The 22,138-nt window shown below is 54.1% G+C and overlaps 4 protein-coding genes across 4 annotated transcripts; 2 read left to right on the top strand and 2 right to left on the bottom strand.

Annotated features, from left to right (window-relative positions):
• Positions 1 to 1,297: 1,297 nt before the first annotated feature.
• On the bottom strand, positions 1,298 to 2,647 carry M406DRAFT_284357 (uncharacterized protein; the record flags this gene model as incomplete). The annotated part of the gene is made up of 1 exon (XM_040918560.1): positions 1,298 to 2,647. One exon carries the CDS (start codon positions 2,645 to 2,647, stop codon positions 1,562 to 1,564), a length of 1,086 nt encoding a protein of 361 aa, XP_040780839.1. The 3' UTR covers positions 1,298 to 1,561.
• A 1,782-nt stretch (positions 2,648 to 4,429) lies between these two features.
• M406DRAFT_284353 (uncharacterized protein) lies at positions 4,430 to 7,769 on the top strand (the record flags this gene model as incomplete). The annotated part of the gene is made up of 5 exons (XM_040918559.1): positions 4,430 to 4,549; positions 4,911 to 5,054; positions 5,107 to 5,161; positions 5,240 to 6,858; positions 6,918 to 7,769. The coding sequence occupies 5 exons, from the start codon at positions 4,430 to 4,432 to the stop codon at positions 7,110 to 7,112; spliced, it is 2,133 nt and encodes a 710-aa protein (XP_040780838.1). The 3' UTR covers positions 7,113 to 7,769.
• Positions 7,770 to 7,934: 165 nt separating this feature from the next.
• Positions 7,935 to 9,100, bottom strand: M406DRAFT_59048 (uncharacterized protein; the record flags this gene model as incomplete). Its single annotated transcript, XM_040924623.1, has 5 exons — positions 7,935 to 8,013; positions 8,074 to 8,214; positions 8,252 to 8,291; positions 8,351 to 8,683; positions 8,803 to 9,100. 5 exons carry the CDS (start codon positions 9,098 to 9,100, stop codon positions 7,935 to 7,937), a joined length of 891 nt encoding a protein of 296 aa, XP_040780837.1.
• A 3,497-nt stretch (positions 9,101 to 12,597) lies between these two features.
• On the top strand, positions 12,598 to 16,968 carry M406DRAFT_284351 (P-loop containing nucleoside triphosphate hydrolase protein; the record flags this gene model as incomplete). The annotated part of the gene is made up of 2 exons (XM_040918558.1): positions 12,598 to 14,314; positions 14,420 to 16,968. The coding sequence occupies 2 exons, from the start codon at positions 12,598 to 12,600 to the stop codon at positions 16,663 to 16,665; spliced, it is 3,963 nt and encodes a 1,320-aa protein (XP_040780836.1). The 3' UTR covers positions 16,666 to 16,968.
• Positions 16,969 to 22,138: the final 5,170 nt, after the last annotated feature.

Here is a 22,138-nt window from a genome sequence, read left to right as displayed (position 1 = left end):
AGCCCGCCGCCTCCGCTCCCCCGCCAGCTTCCGCCGCTGCCGCTGGTGGTGACGATGGCAACGTGAACCTGTTCGACCTTGCTGCACAACAGGGACGTGGCGGTTCTGGAGCTGCTGCCGGTCGACCTGCCGCCGCTGGTGCTGGGGCTGGAGGTCTGGCCGCAGCTGCGGCTGCTGCTACTGCGCAGGGATTTGGCAATCTGGACTTCCTGCGCAACAATGCCCAGTTCCAGCAGCTCCGTCAAGTCGTCCAGCAGCAGCCTCAGATGCTCGAGCCGATCCTGCAGCAACTCGGTGCTAGCAATCCCCAGCTTGCCCAGCTGATCGCTCAGAACCCGGACCAGTTCCTCAGCCTGCTCGGTGAGGATGCCGACGACGATGCTCCTCTGCCCCCTGGTGCTCAGGCCATTGCCGTCACCGAGGAGGAGCGCGATGCCATCGAACGTGTACGTACCCTCACAAAACAAAAATTCACCTTGGACATGTGAGACTGACCTCTTGCGCAGCTGTGCCGCCTCGGTTTCGACCGTGACCAGGCCATCCAGGCCTACTTCGCATGCGATAAGAACGAGGAGCTCGCTGCGAACTTCCTGTTCGACCAGCCCGACGACGAGGACCCTCCTGCTGCCCAGTGAGGGAGTAGGAGTTCCTATGACCAGCGTATCGGGTGTGTCCGCTTTCTCTTCATTTTCTTTTTGGTGGAGGCATGGCCTTTTGGTAAGAAGATGGAGCAGGCATGAAAAGGGTCTAATTTACATCTACTCCAAGCGTTGGGGTCTACGAATGCATCTGTGTGTGCTCTGCGCAAGGTTGGGAATACACTCGGGTTCCTTTTCGAATGGGCACTTATCTGGAGCTATCATGAAACGCTTGCTATGCAATAACAACAATCCCAGATCATTTCACAAAAAGAAAATGAAGATTCGAGAGTTCCGGTCTCCAGCCTACAATGTATATAACGTGCGAATGGTTGTGCCGAGTCTCAGTATCTCGTTAATCAACAGCCATAGAAATCAGCTTCAGCTGCGGTATACGAGACCCAAGCGGGTCATGTGGTCAACAGATCTGGAACAACTCACGAAGTGAGGGCCAAGCCGGCCAGACGAGACTCGCAAAGCAGAACTTAAGAGTAATAAGAAATTGCTCATTATGGATATCGTGGAGTATTCTCTGTCGTTTAAGTCCTGGGCAAACATAAACATATGGAGTGCGCAGCTTGAGCAGGTAGTAGGAGCGACGAGAAGAGGTGACCATCCATCTACATGCTGGAACCAAAGTCCATACTGTACGACATATTGTCCTGCCATGTACGATAAAGATATTATCTGACCCGGGGAGATGACCTCCCACTCTAGCCTGAGCAAGCACATCGCAGCTACTCCTTTCTGAAAGACACCAACCGGGCTCAACCTGAGCCGAACGCCATGGTGACAGCAGTCAGTGTCTACTTTCATCCTCCCCCTTCATGAATCTCGATGCTGATCCGTAGCCCAACGCCCAAGAAGGTGACAACTAAATCCCAATCCTACTACGCCTTGATCCTGCCGGAACCAAACTTTATTCAAACGCCGAAACCGCTGGCAAATACAGAGGACACCTTGCCACCGCGCCGCCCACCCCTCCCGCCGCGCCCACGGCCGGTTCCACGGCCATACGAAGAGTTTGTGGGCAGGTCGGTCTCATCGATGACATCGGGATCGATGCCGACACCATATTTGGCACCGGGGTTGGGCTCCTCCTTGTGTTTGGCCTTGTCCTTGGCTGCTGCTGCAGAGGATGAGCCGTTCGGGGCGCCACCCATGTCGCCATCCCCGCCGTGTCCCGACTGTTGGCCCTTGCCGCCTTTGTCCTTGCCGCTGATGGGGTCGCCCTTCCTCTTGCCCAGCAGCTCATCCCGCTTCCTCTTGGCTTCAGCGGCGAGCTCCTCCTCGAGGCGCTTTGTCTCGGCCTCGCGTTCCTCCCGCAGGCGGGCAAGCTCATCCTCGATGACCTTGGAGTCCTCGAGACCCTCTGCCCCGCCGACGGCGTCCAAGTCCATGGCGGTGTCTTTCTCCCCGATAATACACTTGTTTACACCGACGGGATTGGCACGCTCCTCGCGGTTGAACTTGAGCTTGATCTGCCGCCTGGTCCTATCGCCACCAAACATCTTGGAAATCATGTTGAAGTCGGTGCCGAACATGCGCAGGCCGTGGTAGAACTTGGCCGTCTCCTCATGAGTCCAGTTGCTCTTGGGCGGCAGCCGCTTCATGTGCGACTGTTGGTTTACGCGGTTGCTGAACTCGTTCTCCTCCCTGACCTCAAGCTCGCCGCGGTTCCTGGCCGCCTCGGCATGGCGGTCGTACTGTGCCGACTCCTCGTTGGCAACAATCTGCCCGTTCAAAACACGGATAGAGATGCCTGTAGGCAGGTCCTGGACCGGGGATGGAGGGGCTTGTGCCGGCGCAGGAGTGGAGCCATTGGGCACCGGCGTGCCGGCCTCTGAGCTCTCCTTGGGTAGGTCTTCACCCTCTTGCAGCTTGCCCTGGTTGATGAGACGCTGTTTCAGGGCGTCGCGCTTTTTCTCGAGATCAGCTTCTCGGATCTTCTGGCCGTCTTTCCATCTCTTGCCCGTCTTGATATCTCTAGTCAGCTCCCCTACGGTCATAGTCATGGGGTCGATCTGAAGATGCTCGGCGTCCTCGGGAGTGACGGATCGCTTGCGGCGCTTCTTCTTTGCTTTGCCAGGCTCGGCATCCTCCGCCTCGGTGTCTTCGACGTCGGGCTCTGGGCCGTTCTCGTCACCATGTTCAGCCGTCTTGCGCTTCCTAATGGGTTTCCGCTTTGAAGTTGCGCTCTCGCCATTCTCAGCCCCTTCTTGCTGAAATTCACCATCCGCCCCGTTCGTAACAGCCTTTTTCTTTCGCGGTGCTCTCTTCTTCTTGGTCGCATCTGCTGCATCTGTGGCGGTCTCCGCCTCGCCCTCGCCCGTGGTGTCCGCTGCCTTGCGCTTCCTGGGTTGTCGGGGTGCTGGCTTCTTGGTCTTTGCAGGCGCTATGCTGGTGCTTGTCTCGGGTCCTTCACCGTCAGCGGAAGGAGTGGATAAGGACAGAATTGCGGGAGGAGGTGCTTCGGGTGCAGTGGTCTCGGCAGCGGACTGTGGTTTCCAGGCCGACTTTGTTCGTCCGGTACTGGTGGTGCTCTTGCCACGCGGTGTGGCTTTGGAAATGGTCGCAGGTGGGGCGTCAGATACGCTGGTCGCCGATGCCACTCCAGGCGCTTGTTCCGCAGACTCAGTAGATTGCTCTGCCTGTGGTGGTGCGCCTGAAGTCTGGGGCTCAGCTGGGGGCTGCGCGGCTCGTGAGGCCTTGGCAGCTGGCGCAACTCGACGCGCCTCGGGGCTCTTGGAAGCTGCCGCACGTGTAGTTATGCCTTGTTCCCTTTCCGTGCTCGTGCTCGTGCCCGTGGATACCACGTCGGTCGCGGCTGCCTCTACAGTTTGCTCGAGTCTTGACTCAGCGGTAGTTGGTGGAGTCACAACGTCTTGCGATGGGCCTGGTGTAGAATCCTGAGCAGGTGATGCGCTTGACTGCGCGTCGACGGCCTGCGAGTGCGCTGGAGACTGTGCAGCCAGGTTTGGCGCGGGCCTCCGTCTGGCGATGGGTGCCTTGGGCTTGAAGGCACCCGCGCCGGGCTTCTTCAACATGGAACTCATCCTGCAGGCTCAGTTTTTTGTTCAACCTCCGTCTTCCAAATGTCTCTGTGTTCTAGCGTCCAGTGGCTTGATCTTCATGGCAACCGATCGTTCATCGAGAGGCCAGTAGTCGATGTCTTAGTAGCTGGTAGCTGTGGGCAGGCAGACACGGGGCGAGAGGGGACAGCAGGCTTCGTACAATGCTGCTTTGGTTGGATGCAGGAACCAAACGTCAAACCGATGCCGATAAAGTCGATCTTTGAACGCGACAGCCAGATTTTGGTGGGGATGGACAAGCACCCCTGGCGACGGTGGGGCAAGGGCTGCTAGTGCCTCTGCATAGAATCGGCAGGGGCTGCTAACAGCCTGATAAGCAACCCCTTCTGCGGCCAGATCGATACTAGCCTGAATCTGCCGCTTAGCGCATTCCGACGCCTGGTTTCTGGTCCAACTCTGCAACTGTCGCTCTGCTCTAGGCGTGAAAACTCTCCTCCATTCTTCCCAAAGCCAAATGTCGGACACTGGCCACAACTCCACCCGTCAACCTTTGATCGCGCACCACCACGACGATATCATCCAGGGCATAGCCAGGCTAACGTGCACTCTCGAGAGCCTCCATGACCGTCTCATCCGCCCGTCGGTCTTTCTGAGTCGCACCGCGCTGGCCCTCCTCTGCGCAGCCTGATTGCACGACCTTTTTCCATGCCTGTTGCCACCTCTCCCTCTGCCCTTTCCCCTACTTCTCCCATCGTCAAGATGGAGGACAGGAAGAGACCGATCAGCAGCGCTGAGGACTTGGCACCCCCAAGCAAGCGACAACAGGTCAATGGAAGCAGCAAGTCGCGTGACGATGCTGGCGACGAGGCCTGGATCGAGGTGAGTTTGACCCCTCCCCATCATTGATCTTATCAGGGACACTGTCTTGCCCTCTCCCTACCACAAATCCACACGCGCACACGTACACTTCTGCACTGGCTATCTACTGTGCACTATGCGAAGATTGATGGCGCCGTTCCTCTGATCCTTGGGGCCCGAGTCACCATGAGCGTCTTGCTCAGTCGTTCAGTGCTAATGCGTGGCTTGCTGGCCTCAGCATGCCGGGCTGTCAGGTCCACAAATGCTCCTTCACAGCCGACGGGCACTCTCCTCCACCTGTCTCTGAATGGTCGCTACACTTCCCATATCATCCCATCGAATATCCCGATCGAACATGGAGGCTGACCTGTTGGGTTTTCAGAGCTATCAAAAAGATGCGATCTACCGCCAGATGCTCGAGTACAAGAGAGAGAAGACGCGTTTGGAATCCCGCCTTGAAGACCTGAGCAAACAGTACGAATACTATGATGACCACCTAAGAATCATTGATGCTTGGTGGTTGCAGGTGAGACGCGGACTCCTCTTTGGTGGGCTTACACATTGCTGACATCATAAAGCTCCTGCAAGAAGTCCAGCTTTCAGCAGAAGGTATCATAACTGATGACAATGGAGGTAGGCCTCTCCCATGGTGGAAACTCCCCCTTTCCCCCTTCTCGCGCATCATTGGTACTGATGAAATAATACTTTCAGATGTCAAACCTTCAACAGGTCTTGGGTTTCAAGACAGCCCGTCTTTTAAGAGTCATCTGTCAGGGAAAGCAAGTAGCATCAAAACAGCTCTCGATTCCCTGTTCCGGCGTCTAGCTGCCAACAAAGGCGACGTAAAGCCAGATATTGCCGACCTCGAATCAAAAGTAAAGACGCTGTTGGCAAAGCAGAAGGAGGACAAAGTCCAGCTGGAGGGCCTCATACAAAAGAAGGATGAGTTGTCTGCAAGTTTGGACGCGGCCATGCTGCGCGCCGTCAAAGCCGAGAAGAAACTCGACAGGGCGAAGAGCGCCCAGGTCCAGAAGATGGAGCAGCAGGCTATAGGTCAGGCGCTCAGCCGTCCGTCCCCAGCTGCAGAAGAGAAGAACGGAACCGGCCCCAGCCCGACCACAGGCAACGACGAAGCACTGCAGCTCAAATATGAGGAGGCGACGGCTGGAGAGACCAAACTAAAGGCCCAGCTGGACGCGGCAATGTCGGAGATCAAGACCCTGAAGGAGGAGAACTCTACCCTCCAAATGCGCAAAGAAGGCACCACGGACGAGGACTTTGTGCGCACGGATGTCTTCAAAGCCTTCAAGGGTCAGAATGAGGACCTTATCAGAAGGGTCAATGATCTAGAGGTCATTAATAAGCAACTACGACACGAGGCTGAGAAGCTACAGGCTGAGCGGTCGTCCTTCCGAACCCAACTGGAGCGCGAGGCACAAGCCGTCACTGCAGATCTTGAGGATCAGATATTGTCAAGGGATCAGGATCTAACCCGGATTCGTTCGGCCAGGGACGAGCTACTCGCGGAGCTAGGTGTACGGAAGAACGCGCAGGATCAAGAGCGCACGTCTATTGAGAACATGAAGGAGCTGGTCGGTGCTAAAGAGGATCGGATCTCGGCTCTGGAAATGGAACTCGAACGACTGCGCCCGGATGCAAACGCCATGCTGTCCGAAAACGACCCCGATCTGGAGGCGCTCGGGCCCGAGGAGCTGCGTCAGCAATACACCAAGCTGAAGAGGGAGCTCGAAGCGCTCGCGCAAGAGCTGCCGGCCATTGAAAAGGCCTACAAGCGTTCCATGACGCTCTCACAAAAGAAGGTCATGGATCAGGTGGCGGCGGAAGAACGGATGTCGATACTGATCCAAGAGAAGAGCAAGGCTGACCAGAAATACTTTGCTGCGCGGAAAGATGCCGACATTCGCAACAACGAGATCAAGACTCTTCGGCAACAAAATGGCAAGAGCTCGGAGATCATTGCGGCGTTGAAGGACCACGATTCGCAGGCTCGCACGCTCAACAGCAACCTGGAAAAACAGCTTACGGACCTGAAGCAATCTAATCTTGCCATTCTGGAGGAGAACCGGACACTCAAATCGTCAACGGCTGATGCGGTCCGTCGGGCCGATCAGGTCAAGACACAGATTTCCGAGCTTCAAAATCTGGTCAAGTCCAAGGATGCAATAGCGATCAGCGTCAAAGAGCAGGCCAATATCTACCAAGTCGAGGTCGAGAAGCTGAAGAAGCGGGTCGATAGTGCTCATAAGGAGCGCGACACCTGGAAGAAGAAGAGTCTGAGCAACATTTCTCCAGGCGAAGAGCTGCTGAATGTGAGTGGACTGTTGGGTCTCTTGGTGATTTTGTGGCGTCTTACTAACGTATGGCACAGAATATTCTTTGGTGTAATGTCTGCCGCAAAGACCGCAACGACAGGGTAATCACGACATGTGGTCACATCCTCTGTAAGAACTGTGCAGAGGATCGGATCATCAACCGCATGCGAGGCTGTCCCATCTGCACCACGAGATACGACAAGAATAATATCGTGCCGATATACTTGACATCAGCAGATGAGGAGACTTGAGAGATTCCCATCCACCGAGACGATGGATGTATTCTCAGACGTTCTTCTGGATCTGTCGACGACGACGGTCGAGTCCAGCGCAGGATTTCCAACTTGGGTGTTATTGAGGAAATTCTCTTCGTTGTTTTAGTACGGATGTCGCAGCTGCAGATTTTTCGACTCAACCTAGCAAAGGGCCCGAGTAGAAGGGGCGGGGTTCTGTGTATTTTTTTTTTTGCCAGTCTCGGACCCAAGCCGTACATACCAATGCTTGAGACAGCACGTCAGAAAGCAGGAAAGGAAGGGCGGGTCATCTGAATTGAGTGGCGCGCGTGGCAGAGTTGTGTGCATGTACATTGAAACTGTTTGACTTAGGAAAGAAACGTACCCACGGCACGGTATAGGCGGCATCGTCATGATCAGGCGGGCCGGGCAGGCAGGCAGGCGTCTATGAGAGTGGAAGCTTGATTACTTGAAGGGCTGTTTCAGGATGGCTCTAGGCATGCAGATGGATATCGGCCAAGATCAAATGAAGCTTTTCTTTTTTTTCTGAAGAGGGAAAAGTAGAAGAAGGAAGGCTGTTGTCTTCAGAACAATGCCTGTCCCAGAGCAAAGCGTAACAGTACAAGTACATTGTGTAGAAGCGTAGTTAGTATAGATGTACAGCAGCGCTCTTCCAAAAGACCTACTAGGAGGGATAGTGATTCTTAAAACTATGGGCTACGTCTATAGCCAACCCTAGCCCTTTTAAGCTTATGGTTATATCTCCATTCACAAACTATGTCTGTAGGTGCATGTGTGCACGTGCGCGCTATGCCATGCACCAAAGTGGTTCTCTCCCTATCAACGCCGACTTGTCGAGCCAAAACCAGTACTCTCGTATCGTGAACTGCTCACTCCCGATCCGCTGCCAGATGATGATCTTTGTGGCGAGTCCGACCTGGACGGAGCAAATCCGCCGCTTGTCCTGGTGCCCCCAGACCCAGGGCTTCCAAACCATGAACTGCTCGGTGCCGGGGCGTTGCTGCTGTTGTTCCGCGCCCGACTTCCCGCGTAGTACCCTGCTGCTGCTCCAGCGGCGCCGCTCAGGATATTGCTCTGCCAGTTGCCCCCGCGAGATGAGCTGCCGCTGCCGCCCCCAGCTGTCCTGGAGCTGCTACCTGTCGACTTCCTTGTGGCGCTGCCTCCAGACTTCCGTGACTGACTCCAGCCGCCACCAGCACCTGGGTAAGGCGGCGGAGGGTCATCCCATCCATCACCGCCGCCGCCGCCGCCTCCTCCACCACCGGTAATGCGACGTGGGGCCCTGGGACGGTTCGGTGCGAGCATCTCCTGCACCAAGGAGTACACGATCCACAAGGCCACGGCACCAAAGACGATCCAGAACAGGGCGACAAACAGCCGGTCCTTACGACTGCCGGCCGTGTCTGGGTTGTCCAAGTGGGAGTAGGGGTTGCCTGCCGCTGGGCGACGGCCCCATTTCTCCTCGCCTAGGGGGGTGAGGGCGAGGCGGTACTCGACGCCGCAGGAGCCCTTGAGGACGTAAGGGTCGTCTGGGCTGGTGTAGCCTTCACAGATGACATCGGTCGAGCCTATTCCTCAGCAGGTGGGAATTTGGTCAGCTTTGGTGGGGGCTGGCTCTCTCTCTCTTTCTCTCTTTCTCTCTCTCTCTCTCTCTCTCTCTCTCACACACACACATGTACGCACGTACCTAGTTTCAGCTCTGGAGGTAGCTGCGCGGTGCAGCTCCACTGGATCTCCTCCGAGTCGTAGCCCGAACCCCTGTTGTCGCAGCGCATGACGTCGACGGGGAACTTGTCGCAGAGGCCCGGGGAGGCGATGCATTGGAGCTGCGGGATGGCGGAGACGCGGCGGTGCGAGGTCTGGCGGTCGGCGCGTAGGGTGATAGACTCGACGTGGGAGAGGAGGATGGCGTCGCGGGGTGTGGCCGCCGCGACGGGAGAGGGCAGGACGGAGAGGAGGAGGATGAGGAATACGCTGGGAGTCATGGTCGCCACGACGGTGGAGGAGGAGGAAGAGGAGGAGGGGAAGGTCGGACTGAAGCGCATGGTCGGCGGGTAAGTAGAAGAAGAAGAAGAAGAAGGGAGGCTTGGTGGTCGTTTCGAGGTTGACGGGGGAGGATGGGCAGCTCTAAGAGGGCTTGACGAGATGCACCCTAGAAGGCTCTGTAGATAGTATAGGATCTAGGAGGAGATCCATCCATCCACCCATGTAAGTAGGCTCAAATGTTTGTCTAAATGAATTCAGGGAGTTTGTTGAAATTTCAATAAAATATGTAAAAAGATAGGTGGCTTGTGCTGTAAGACACACACCCCTGTCCAGCAGCGTGCTTGCCAGTTGAAAGGCTGTGACGTATGTGGGGTAAGAAAGTATAAGAAGCTATGCTGCATCTCAAGGGTTGCATTACCATGTGGATAAGACTCTGCTTACCCTTTCCAGTGAAATACAACAGCACACACTTTCTTCAGGTTTAAGCATGATGTTTTGTGTCGAGATGCACTAGCAATGGCCCATCTCTCATGGTCCCCTCCAGCACCACGAAGCTGCAAGAGAGCATTTTGCCCACCGATATTTTATTTGACAAAGTTGCCTACAGGACAAGTTGCCTGCATTTATCTCGGCCCATGATGTCTCTTGACTTTCTTCCTTGACTTGGTATCTTTCCATCCTTTGGGATGCCCAGACGGCTTCCAAGTTATTTTGACTTGAAAGGGGTTGTCTTGAGAGAAGAGGATGGAAAGGAGAAGCCGAAAACACAGCGATGGGTGGGTGTCCTCTGACTCGAGATTTCTCCCAAACCCGCCCGTCTTACTATTTTCTTAGGCAGCTGAATCTTCTCACTCCAAAATGACAAGACTTGGGATCATTTCGATGTATTTTGTGCCAAGACGGCCTGGCTATGATTTTTTGTAGCCTTCTTGTGAGATGAGAGTAGATGCAACAGGAAATGTTGTTGCTCCTCCCCTGGTCGTAAAGGACAGGCCACGTGTTCTCCGGCTCCCTCCGAAGCCGTTGGAGATGCGGGCCCCGTCCTACTTGGACCGCGGCGGCATGCGAGCATCTGCTGATATTGTATTGGAAACATGCAAAAAAGCCACACACGAGACATTCCAAATAATCTTTACATATATAAGCCCAAAAGCCATTGAGCCACAATGCTACATGCAGTCAGCTGCGACAATGTGATCCTGTCTGCCTAAGTATCTGCGTGACAGACGGGAATAGGAACGTCGGTCGGGAGCGCGCAAGTATCTTCCGAATTCCGTACGTGAAGGGGGAGAAGAATTGCCCGTCCAGTATCGTCCAATCATCATGAGGGGAATGCTGCACACCCATTCCACACTAAGTCTGAGCGAAACCGAGACCCGCTCATGCAAGGCCCGGAGATCTGTTTTTGGGGAGGGCCCAAGGAGGTACAACGTAGTATGGTATATTCCTCCACACATTTCGGATATGAGGGCCTGGGCAAAAGGGCCCGGCGGAGAGGGCCGGGGTGGACACTTGATCTCGCCCGCTGGATCTCACCTTTTTTTTTCTTTCTCTTCTTCTCCTTTTCCGCCGACAGTCATGCGGTGTAGCTGTTTATTTAGAGAGCCTACCTATACAGTAGAGTATGTGTGTGTCTCCGACCGACCATCCGAGCATCCAATCCAAGTGATGACCGCATGAGTCAATGGGTGCTTACACAACAATACCATGTAGACTAGTAGTATGATAGTAAGTAAATAGTACATAGAATTGTCATTGAGCCGCGTTGTTGTGGTGAAACTACCCCGCGGAATTGTTTCCTGGGTGCATCAAGATACGAGGTCAAGTACCTCCGTGGCTTACAAGAGCGGGAACGAACAGAATACTTGCGGTATGACCTTGTTGGGAAACGTTGGGTGAAGTGTTTCGGTAACACAGTAGTATTGCGCCGACACAGCAAATGGCCCGCAAGGAGGTCATCGAGACTCTGCTGAAGAGTGTGTACCAAAACCAACTACTCCGCCTACCATTGACAGTAGTGGCGGAGTCTAGCACAACTGTATTGCACGTCTCCTAACTGTATCTCATGTCCACAATCGCCTGTATCCATCCATTTCGCCAGATTAGGGGGACGGACTCAGTTGGCAGAGCTATGACTCCACGCCGAAAGTTGATCCTACTACCCCTGGGCGGCGATACCCGAACCCATCGCTGATTGGCTTGAGACAACTACACATGCTGTTTGCCTTCCTCCTCAGAGACTTGTCAGCATGCCTCGAGGGATTAGCCAAGAGGATCGGCCAAGAGTCATCGGGATCATATGCAGTACAACATTTGTAGTAATCAGCGGAGTTCGTTTGCCCGTGGGAAGTTGACAAAAGGTGTAGGATTTATCGTGGTAGGAGGAAATATTGGTGAACCACTATGACGGGAGTACTTTATTTGTTGTAGTACTATAGGAAATACATTGCTACCGTATACTATACTGTATGGAAGCAATAGGTAGAACCCCGCTGTTGACCCGCATGCAGCAGCAAAATGACAGGGACCAGGGCTTTCACGGGCTTGGGCAGGTGCCATGGGGCTGGCATGGGTCATTATGGTTTTGACAAGCTTCGGGGTCTCGACTTCGCCCGCTGTCCGAATCTCTTGCTAGCGAAAGACATTACCATGTATCTCCTGTTGCGAATTGCCAGTACTATACGCGCTGCATACCTGGCCCACCTGGCGGGGAAGGGGCCTGGAAAAAAACAAAACAAACAAAGGTGACTTCGATTTGCCATCTTCATCATCACCTCTTTTGCTTGGTGGTCACTACGGATTTCATTCTCCCAAGTCCGAATGTTTCGGGCCCGAGAACCAGTCTTCAAGGACAAAAACACCCAAACTCCCCCCCAACCCGGACGTCACCCACACCATCACATCTCCTTCTCTACTGATTCTGGCCTCTCTTATCTACAAAGCTGCACTTAATTCTTCTTTCTTTCTTCTGATTCTTGCTGTTTTCCCCACATTATTCGCCCTTGACTTGTGCAGCTGTCATAGCAAGGTGCTCTCATCTAATCGACATCCAGCTTTGAGACTCTCTCTCTCTCTCTCATCTCCCGCGCCCCGATCTATCTTTGAATCTTGGAAGATCTGTTGACATCAGTGAAGAAGACGACGACAGGACATCCAAGGAACCCAGGATTACATACACACAACCCTCAGCTTTCATATTTAATCAGATCCCGTGCGCACATCTCCCTGCACTTGTTTATAAGCTTTTTGAAAGCGCGACTCTGGTCGCCCAATCATTGTGCGGCTCGCCATCCGCCAACCAAACCTTTTCACAAATATGGCTGAAGACACCTCAGAAAAGCAGCCCCTCCAGCAGGGGGCCGAGGTTGCACATGTTTTGAAGGAGGAGGAGGACACAAGGACCACAACAGAGGAGCCGTCCCAGCAGACGCCTGATGACAACCCAGCAAGCGAGAAGGCTCAGGAGCAGTTAGTCGACGAGAATGCGGCTGTGAAGATGAGGGATGATTCAAGCCAGGAGTTGCAGAAACTGGACTCTGTCCCCCCAGGAAAGTTGACGGAGAACAAGAACCCCGACGATCCCTTTGGTCACCTGGCCCCCGACGAGGCTGCCATCCTGAAGAGACAGGTCGACACGCCCAACATCAAGGTCGGGCTCACCACGCTCTACCGCTACTCGACGAGGACCGACCTCGTACTTCTCGCCATCGGCTCTGTCTGTGCCATCGCGTCGGGCGCCATCCTCCCATGTATGACCATCGTCTTTGGTAGCCTGCAGGGCACGTTTGCAGGCTTCTTCAACGGCACCGCCTCCTACGACAGCTTCATGGCCGAAATGACCCACCTGGTCCTGTATTTCGTCTACCTCGGTGTTGGCATGTTCTTTGCCACCTACATCTCAACCGTCATCTTCATCTACACCGGTGAGCATATATCGGGCAAGATCCGCGAGCATTACCTCGAGAGCTGCCTCAAGCAGAACATCGGCTTCTTCGACAACCTGGGAAGCGGTGAGGTTGTGACCCGCATCACGGCGGACACCAATCTCATCCAGGACGGCATCAGCGAGAAGGTGGCCATCACCCTGACCGCTATAGCCACCTTCTTCGCCGCCTTCATCATCGGCTTCATCGAGTACTGGAAGCTCACCTTGATCCTCCTGTCCACTGTCGTTGCCATCGTCTTCATCATGGGCAGCGGCTCGCAGTTCATTGTCAAGAACAGCCGAGCCAACATCAACGCGTACGCACTCGGCGGAACCGTGGCCGAGGAGACGCTCAGCTCCGTCCGCAACGCCGTCGCCTTTGGCACCCAGGACAGGCTGGCCACCTCCTACGACAGCCATCTGATCAAGGCCGAGTACTTCGGCGTGAGGCTCAAGGGCTCCCTCGCCGTCATGGTTGCGTTCCTGATGATGGTCATGAACTGGAACTATGGCCTCGCCTTCTGGCAGGGCTCCGTGTTCCTTGTCGACGGCAGTACCTCCCTGTCCAAGGTGCTGACTGTCGCCATGGCCGTCATGATCGGGTCCTTCGCCCTCGGCAATGTCACACCCAACGTGCAGGCCTTTACCACCGCCCTCGGTGCCAGTGCCAAGATCTTCACCACCATCGACCGCGTATCCGCCCTGGACAGCTCCTCGGCCGCTGGCGACAAGCTCGACGTGGTCGAGGGCGAGATCGAGCTCAGGAGTGTCAAGATGATCTACCCCTCGCGGCCCGAGGTCACCGTCATGGACGACATCAGCCTGAAGATCCCCGCCGGCAAGACGACCGCCCTCGTAGGCGCCTCGGGCTCGGGCAAGTCGACCATTGTCGGCCTGGTCGAGCGCTTCTACGAGCCCGTCCAGGGCACTGTGTACCTGGATGGCCGCGACATCTCGACCCTCAACCTGCGATGGCTGCGGCAGCAGATCTCCCTCGTCTCCCAGGAGCCCACCCTCTTCAGCACCACAATCTACGACAACATCCGCCATGGTCTGGTCGGCACCCAGCACGAGAACGCGGGCCCCGAGAAGCAGAAGGAGCTCATCGAGGCCGCCGCCGTCAAGGCTTTTGCGCACGACTTCATCACCGCCCTTCCCGAAGGCTACGAGACGAATGTTGGGGAGAGAGGCTTCCTGCTCTCTGGTGGCCAGAAGCAGCGGATCGCCATCGCGCGTGCCATTTGTTCCGACCCCAAGATATTGCTCCTGGACGAGGCCACTTCAGCTCGTGAGTAACAACAGTCTACACTTGTTCTCCTGCTCCTCCTCCTCCTCTTCTTCCTCTTCTTCTCCACTAAGAAACACATACAAAACACTGACACGTTGACTTTAGTGGATTCGCGAAGTGAGGGTGTCGTACAGGCTGCCCTGGAACAGGCGTCCGAGGGCCGCACGACTATTGCCATCGCTCACCGTCTCAGCACCATCAAGGACGCCGACAACATCGTCGTCATGAGCCAGGGCAAAATCGTCGAGCAGGGAACGCATAACGAGCTCCTAAAAATGGAGGGTGCCTACCACTCGCTAGTCACCGCACAGGCAATCGCCACAGTCAACGACGACGACGACGAATCCAACCCTTCGGAGGACGACGACGAGATCGAGCTCATCAAGAAGAAGACCTCACAGGGAGAGACGGCCACAGCTGTCGAGGGCGAAGGGGGTTTCGAGGCCGACCCCGACGACACCAACATCGCCGCGAGACTCAACCGCCAGGCGACTTCCAAGTCGGTGTCCAGCGTGGCCATGCAGAACCGCAAGGCCCCCGAGGAGCGGGAGTACTCGCTCTGGTCGCTCATCAAGCTTCTCGCCTCCTTCAACAAGGAGGAATGGCCCATGATGGTCGTCGGCCTCTTCTTCGCCGTCTTGTCTGGTGGTGGTAACCCGGTCATGTCCCTCATCTTCTCCGAGATCATTGTCGCCCTCTCGGTTCCCGTCTCGCCCGAGACAATTCCAGGGATCAAGTCCAGCGCCCACTTCTGGTGCTTGATGTATCTCATGCTGGGCTTGGCGATGCTTATCGTCTTCGCGGTCCAAGGTGTCATCTTTGCCTTCGGGTCCGAGCGCATGATTCACCGGGTCCGCGACAGGGCCTTCCGCGCCATGCTGCGCCAGGATGTCGAGTTCTTTGACCGAGACGAGAACGCTGCGGGTGCCCTGACCTCGTTCCTCTCGACCGAGGCCACTCACATGGCGGGCCTGTCTGGGGCCACCCTCGCAACGATCCTGATGTCTCTCTCGACCCTCGTCGCCTGCTGTGTCATCTCCCTAGCGATTGGGTGGAAGCTTGCGCTCGTATGCATCGCCACCATACCTGTGCTCCTCGCTTGCGGCTTCCTGCGTGTCTGGATGCTCGCCCAGTTCCAGCGCCGCTCCAGGAAGGCCTACGACAAGTCCGCCTCCTTCGCCTCCGAGGCCATTACCGCCATCCGCACTGTCGCGTCCCTCACCCGCGAGGACGATGTCATGCACCTGTACCGTGACTCCCTAGCCACCCAGCTCCAGGCCTCCACCAAGTCCATCCTGCGCAGCTCGACCCTGTACGCAGCCTCGCAGAGCCTGCTGTTCCTCGTCTTTGCGCTCGGGTTCTGGTACGGCGGCACGCTGCTCGCCAAGGGCGAGTACTCTCTCTTCCAATTCTTCGTGGTCTTCTCGGAAATCATCTTTGGCGCGCAGTCCGCCGGCACCATCTTCAGCTTCGCGCCGGACATGGGCAAGGCCAAGTCTGCGGCGACCGAGCTCAAGAGACTCTTTGACCGCCAGCCGTCCATCGACACGTGGTCCACCGAGGGCGAGAGGCTGTCCCGCGAGGACAAGTACGCCATCCAGGGTACCATCGAGTTCCGCGATGTCCACTTCCGCTACCCCACGCGCCCAGATGTCCCCGTGCTGCGGGGTCTGGATCTCCAGGTCCGCCCTGGCCAGTACATTGCGCTCGTCGGGCCCTCTGGGTGCGGCAAGAGCACGACCATCGCGCTGCTGGAGCGCTTCTACAACCCGCTCGCTGGCGGTGTATATGTCGACGGGCGCGAGATCTCCAGCCTGAACGTGAACGACTACCGCTCCTTCATCGCACTGGTGAGCCAGGAGCCGACGCTCTACGCGGGCACGATCCGCGAGAACATCATGCTGGGCGCCACGGACCCGGAGGCCATCACGGACGAGCAGGTCGAGGCCGTGTGCAGGGAGGCCAACATCTACGACTTCATCCTGTCGCTCCCCGAGGGCTTCAACACCGTGGTCGGGTCCAAGGGCACGCTCCTGTCGGGTGGCCAGAAGCAGCGCATTGCCATCGCGCGGGCGCTGATCCGTGACCCCAAGATCCTGCTGCTGGACGAGGCCACATCGGCGCTGGACAGCGAGTCCGAGCACGTGGTGCAGGCCGCCCTGGACAAGGCGGCCAAGGGACGGACCACCATCGCCGTCGCCCACAGGCTTTCGACCATTGCCAAGGCCGACTGCATCTATGTGTTTGAGAGGGGCGTCATCGTCGAGAAGGGCACGCACAGGGAGCTCATGGGCCTGAGCGGCCGGTATGCGGAACTGGTTCGGCTGCAGAGCCTGGAGAAGAAGGCATGAAGAAAGGGGGGGGGGGGGGGGATTCTGGAGGGACAGGACATTTTCATCACGTGATGACGGCAGCGATAGACTTTTTGTCTTGATCCTGTTTTCCATGGACATACCATGAAGGGACACACACATACACGTACATATGTATACATTCTCACGGACTGGGAAGAGGAAAATGAAGAGTTCATGGCATCTTGTTCATTGAGGGGCGTTGCAGGTATTGCTTTGGTCTGAAGAAGACATGGAGGACAAAATGCCTTTGACTTTATTCCTTCTAAATAAAAAAAAGAGAAGAGAAAAAAAGAAAAAGAAACCCAAAAAGTAAAAGGGCATCTTGTCCCTTCTTTTTCCCTTAATTACTCCTAAACCTAGTCAACATGTATAGTGGACAAAATTTGATACCCGGTCACATAAATGCTAGACAAGTATTGAAAGTAATGCATCCTTATAGTGAAGGCTTTCTCTCTCACTCTCTCTTTCTTGAAAGGGTGTTTGCAAAGCTAATCTTGGTGGTTCTTAAATTTCGGACTGGGAGACTAACATGACTGGTTCATGGGTGGCTGGATGAGTCTGCTGTGGCGGAGTTATTGAAAATGGTCCACGAAACTATGTCGTAGGCTTACCAAAGGAAGGAAAGGTACACATATATGTTTTATACATTTTGATTTATTTTTGTATATACAATATACATACACTACAATGATATCCACATTTGACACAGATCATGGCACAGAGTCAGAAATACGGCAAGAGTATCCGAGCGAAGAGCATGGCCGATCATGCCCGTTCTCGTTACTGATGAAAACGAAGAAGAAGAGAAAAAAAAAAGAAAGGAGCGGTTGTACATTGTAAGAATGATGGGGTATGGAAGCATGAATAAGTTATTAACTTTGGTGGGAGAGGCGTTTGGTTCCCCCAAGAGGGGAAGGGGGGAAGATGAGGGCCATTGAGGAAAAAGGTTAGAAGAACAGGAAAGGGGAAGAAGGAAAAAAAGAAAAAAACAAGACTGAGTAAAAAGAAAAGGAGGTGTGCGCCGGTCCCAGCAGGTACTAACAAACGGATAATGTCCAGTCCCCCAGAAGAAGCATCTCCAGTTCCTATCTGTCCCATCAATCACTTCATCTACATCATCCCGCGCGGTATGGAAAAACGGCAGCAAGTAGTTTTTACTTGTGTTACATAAGTACTTACAGTTACTAACTACTACTTGCCCGTGTAACCCAAAGATTTAAAATATATATATATATACATATATCATTACACGCGTTCGTTCCAGGCTGTGCGTGAGACATGACAACCCGTCCTCGGGATGTTTTATGCGGTTGACATGGGGTTCCACGACATTGAATACTTGTGTATGTCTCGGCCGTTTCAGGGGAGGGAGTGTAGATTTGTGTCCAACCACCAGTCTTTGTCCGTTGTTGACTTGGCAAGAGGTGGAGAATGAGGAAGAAGAAGAAGAAGAAGAAGCAGAAGAAATGTGTGCCTGTTTCTTGTCCTCCGGCAGGCTATTGGAGCTCAAAGGAGGCGGCCCATTTCTTGATTTTATTTACCTTTTTCGTCTTCTTTTCTTCTTCTTATTGTCGTCTCTTTTCTTCGAGGAAAGGACGGCAAAAATATTATAGGAGGTCGGCCAGAGTCTGGGCAATTCATCCTGGTTCCAGCAGACACTTATAAGAAGAGAAGAAGGAGAAAAAAAAGGAACTCCCCACAATGGCCAGAGCAAACTCACAGCGCAACAGCAGAAAGAATGAACACATGTGCGTACATAGAGCGTCCCCCTCCCCCCTTTTCTCCTTTCTTATCACCCAGCCCCCAAAAGAAAGGAAAAGAAAAAAGAATCAATAGTCGCGTCACCCGTCCCAACCTAAAGATCTTGGCTTCTGCTGGTTCGAATTGGGCTGAGCCTTATCCCTTTAGCCAGCGGAAGAATGGGGGGGGGGTGCTGTGGAGACAACGTTGGGCCGGGTTCTCACAAACAGCATATAATTTTACACAGTCAAGTACATACCATGGTACACACATACACACACACAGAGAGAGAGAGAGAGGCTCATTTTGCGGCAGGCCAAGGAACCACTAGAAAACCTGCACGAGTGCGGCGGGCTGGGCGGCCTGTGTGGTGTGTGGTGGCGCAACGCCAGAAGGGCTAGAACGACCCATGAGTATGAATTGGTGGTGGGCCAGAGTACATTGCATGAAGTGGTGAGACTGAGCACAGCCCGGAAGTGCGCACGCGCGGAGGAAGAATAAGAATAAACTCTTTTCTTACTGCGTCGATGCCATGTTTGGATGAGGCTGCAGAAGCCATCTCTCTTCCCTTGTGTTCTTCTTCTGTCTGTGTTACCGATTCTGGGGGAGGAAAGGGGGGGGGCCATGGGGCGGGGAATGGTTTCCGGAAGGTGGCGGTGGTGGTGACTGTTGACAACCTGGCTAGGCGTGCTGACGGAGGATGAATGGATGGGTCCGATCGTTCTCGATGTGGTGATTGGCGTTCTTGTCTGTCTGCAAATATTTGTAGACGTAGTACTTAGTAACATTATGACAAGCACGACGAGGACGACCCTTTTTTTTTCCCTCTCTTCGTCCCGGGTGTTTTTTTCTGGCAACCCATAGCCTCGGGACCCATCTCGTATGCGATATTGGGACCCACCGACCGTGCACTTGGCGACAACCGTCTATGGGAGATAGCTGGGTCGTGAATGATGTGTCGGCAGGACTTGTCGGTTTCTGATGACGAAGACGCGTGATTGTGGACCTGAAGAACATGTTTTCCATACACTGTCGTCTGTGTGTATGTATTTTCGTACGCACTATGGTAAGTATCGATAGTCTGTATGCATCTCGGCTCCGAAATTCATAATGTGGAGCCTCGCGCGAGATCATGTTGTGCAAGAGAAAAAAAAGAAAAAAAAAAGAACAATGTTGATGATGACATACAATACACCACACCCTTTTTAGATCAGATCCTTTAGGGCTGGTGCTGATACTACTGTAGTATAGTATGTTGTTGGGTGGGTCTCAGGATGGAAGGGCGGAAGGGTGAATGGCGAGGCGAGGGGTGGTGAGCGAGAAGCCCTACGGGAGGATCACATAAGTGGAGGGGATGGTGGATGACCATGTGAAAGCTGGGCACAAGGCCAAGCGAAGACGATAGTGGGACTATGTACTCGTGCTTGATGATACGTAATGTAATGCTGTAGAGTGAGAAAGAGAGGGAGAAGGAGAGGTTGACGCCAAGGCTTGGATCCTGTGCTTAATAAAAGAACAAAAAAAAAAGAAACCAAAAAAAAACCGACAGGAATTTGATCTATCATCAATAAGTCTGTGCTACAGATGGCACGGCTTGTGGGGTGTAGAATGGTGCTGACTTCATCTCAGCCCATTCAGTCACCCTCTAGGCTTCAGCTGCAGCTGATGATGGTCAAGTATGGGTGGACATGGTATGTGAGAATGATCAGAGAAAATGCGAACGAAGGAGTACAGGGCCTAGAAGCATTGATCGTCGGCTCTAAAAACTGGGGTACTAAGCACCTCGTGGGTTTGGCGGCATGCCATGCTGTGGGATGGAGAAGGACGATCCTGATCGACGCTGGCACGTTTTTCTTTACTCGGTGAGCAAGCTTATTCTCCGTTCCTGATTCGAATCGTTTTCTTCTTGATCTCTGTGATTATTAGAATGCCTCTCCTTCTTTTTGGCTCCGCGCTAAAAGTTCCTGCAGGTCAACAGTCTCCCTTCCCTTTCTTCCTTCTTTTTCCCTGTTTCTCCTCTAGAAGAAGACAGAACAAAAAAAAAAAATACGAGACATTGTCTCTGTCAGCCCACTTGATCCATCAGAAATCATGAAATAAGCAAGAAACTCCATACTCCATACACATACCATTAGTACATAGTAATTTGATGATGACTGGTTGGATGATGACTCCCTGGCGGGCGAGTGCTGGCGCGTCCCAATCAGTCGACCTTGCCACTTACGGGCGGGCTCTAGGTCCTTGATGGCTGATGGATTATTGATTTATTGATTTTCCAGCCTGCAGGGTGTCCCGCCCAACGTGACATTTTCCTCCTTCCCGCCTTGCCCCCTTCTGTCGTGCAGCAAGCAGTCAGGGTGTACTTACTGTACATAGTACTGCGGTACGTACTGCTATGTATATGAGATGGCCCCTCCTAGGGGCACTAGACCCTCGGGTTGGCCCCACCTGCCTGCATGTTCAAGGTCCTCCGTCTTATTTTCTGATCTTAGTAAGTACTAAGGACGTCGTGCAATGTAGCAGTGCTCTACAACAATATGCCCGAGTACATGCGCGTGAACACACACATATAGTAAGTTCTGGTCTGAATCAGAATGGAGTCTGACCCAAAAGCCCTCTTCTATTCTTTCTCTTTCTCTCTCTAACATAGTACACACACACACACACACACACACACACACTCTCTCTCTCTCTCTCTCTCTCTCTCTCTCTCTCTCTCCCTCTCTGATCCGATCGACGTTCCATCGCGATCTCCACACTGCCACGGCCAGCTTTGCCAGACTGAGAAGCTGTTTCTGGTATAATACTATTGTAATATGCTAGGGTGGTACATGGATAAGTACGAACTGGGGGACCTCGCATCGCGGGAACGACAGCCAACAGGGGCCGAAAGGTGGTGGTCGCTTGGTTGAACCCCTGACGCTACCGTTTGCTCATTCCCGGGTGGTCCCTGTTTTCTCTACCCTGCCCCATTTCCGCCCTTTGCGTTTTTCAAGCTTCTGGAGCCCTGTAGCTTGGACTTTTCTCATGGGGCCTCTTATCTCTTCATGATTTGCTGTGTGTTTCACTTCGACATCGGATTTTTTGTTTTTTTTTTCGTTCTTGTTTTGTTTTGTGTTGTTCTCTTGTTCTTTGCGACTCCCTCTTTGCCACTTTTCCCACCTCGACTTGTTCAGAGTGAGCAAAGTGTGGGTGAGTGAGGGTGAGGACCAGTTCGATCTCCTCTCTTCCCTTCTCACTTCTCACCTCTTTCGGGTTTTCAGCACAACCGAACCCCTCAAAGACATATATACCCCGACCTGCCAGACCTGCCTGCATACGGTGTACCATATACCAGGTACGGTTCCTACACGCACACTACGCGGGTCCCCTTCTCTGTGCAGGAGATTCGATCCACCTTGGGAGCGAGCCTCTTCCTCCCCTAGTCAGGAACCGGCTCTCGATTTGACACGAGGCGTTCAATACTACGACACTACTCACTTGGTGCTTAGTACCATAGCAGTACACCCTTTCGACCAGAGACCCCTCTTCCAGCCGCCATTGCAACCCTTACAGTCTCCCCCCCTCCCTCAGTAAATAGATTCATCTTCTTACGCCCCCGCCCGCCTCTCACCTGTCGTCTTCTGACCGGGCCTCTCCCTCGGTATTCCGGTTCCGCAGAGAGTACCATAGTACTGCGCAGTCCTTGTCACCTCTCCCTCTGTACCCTGCGACTTGCGTTATCGTCTCT

The sequence above is a fragment of the Cryphonectria parasitica genome (genome assembly GCF_011745365.1).
Source record: "Cryphonectria parasitica EP155 unplaced genomic scaffold M406scaffold_1, whole genome shotgun sequence".
In the NCBI taxonomy this organism is placed as follows: domain Eukaryota; kingdom Fungi; phylum Ascomycota; class Sordariomycetes; order Diaporthales; family Cryphonectriaceae; genus Cryphonectria; species Cryphonectria parasitica.
Note: the sequence above shows the minus strand (reverse complement) of the source record. Positions and strands in the feature narration are given on the sequence as shown.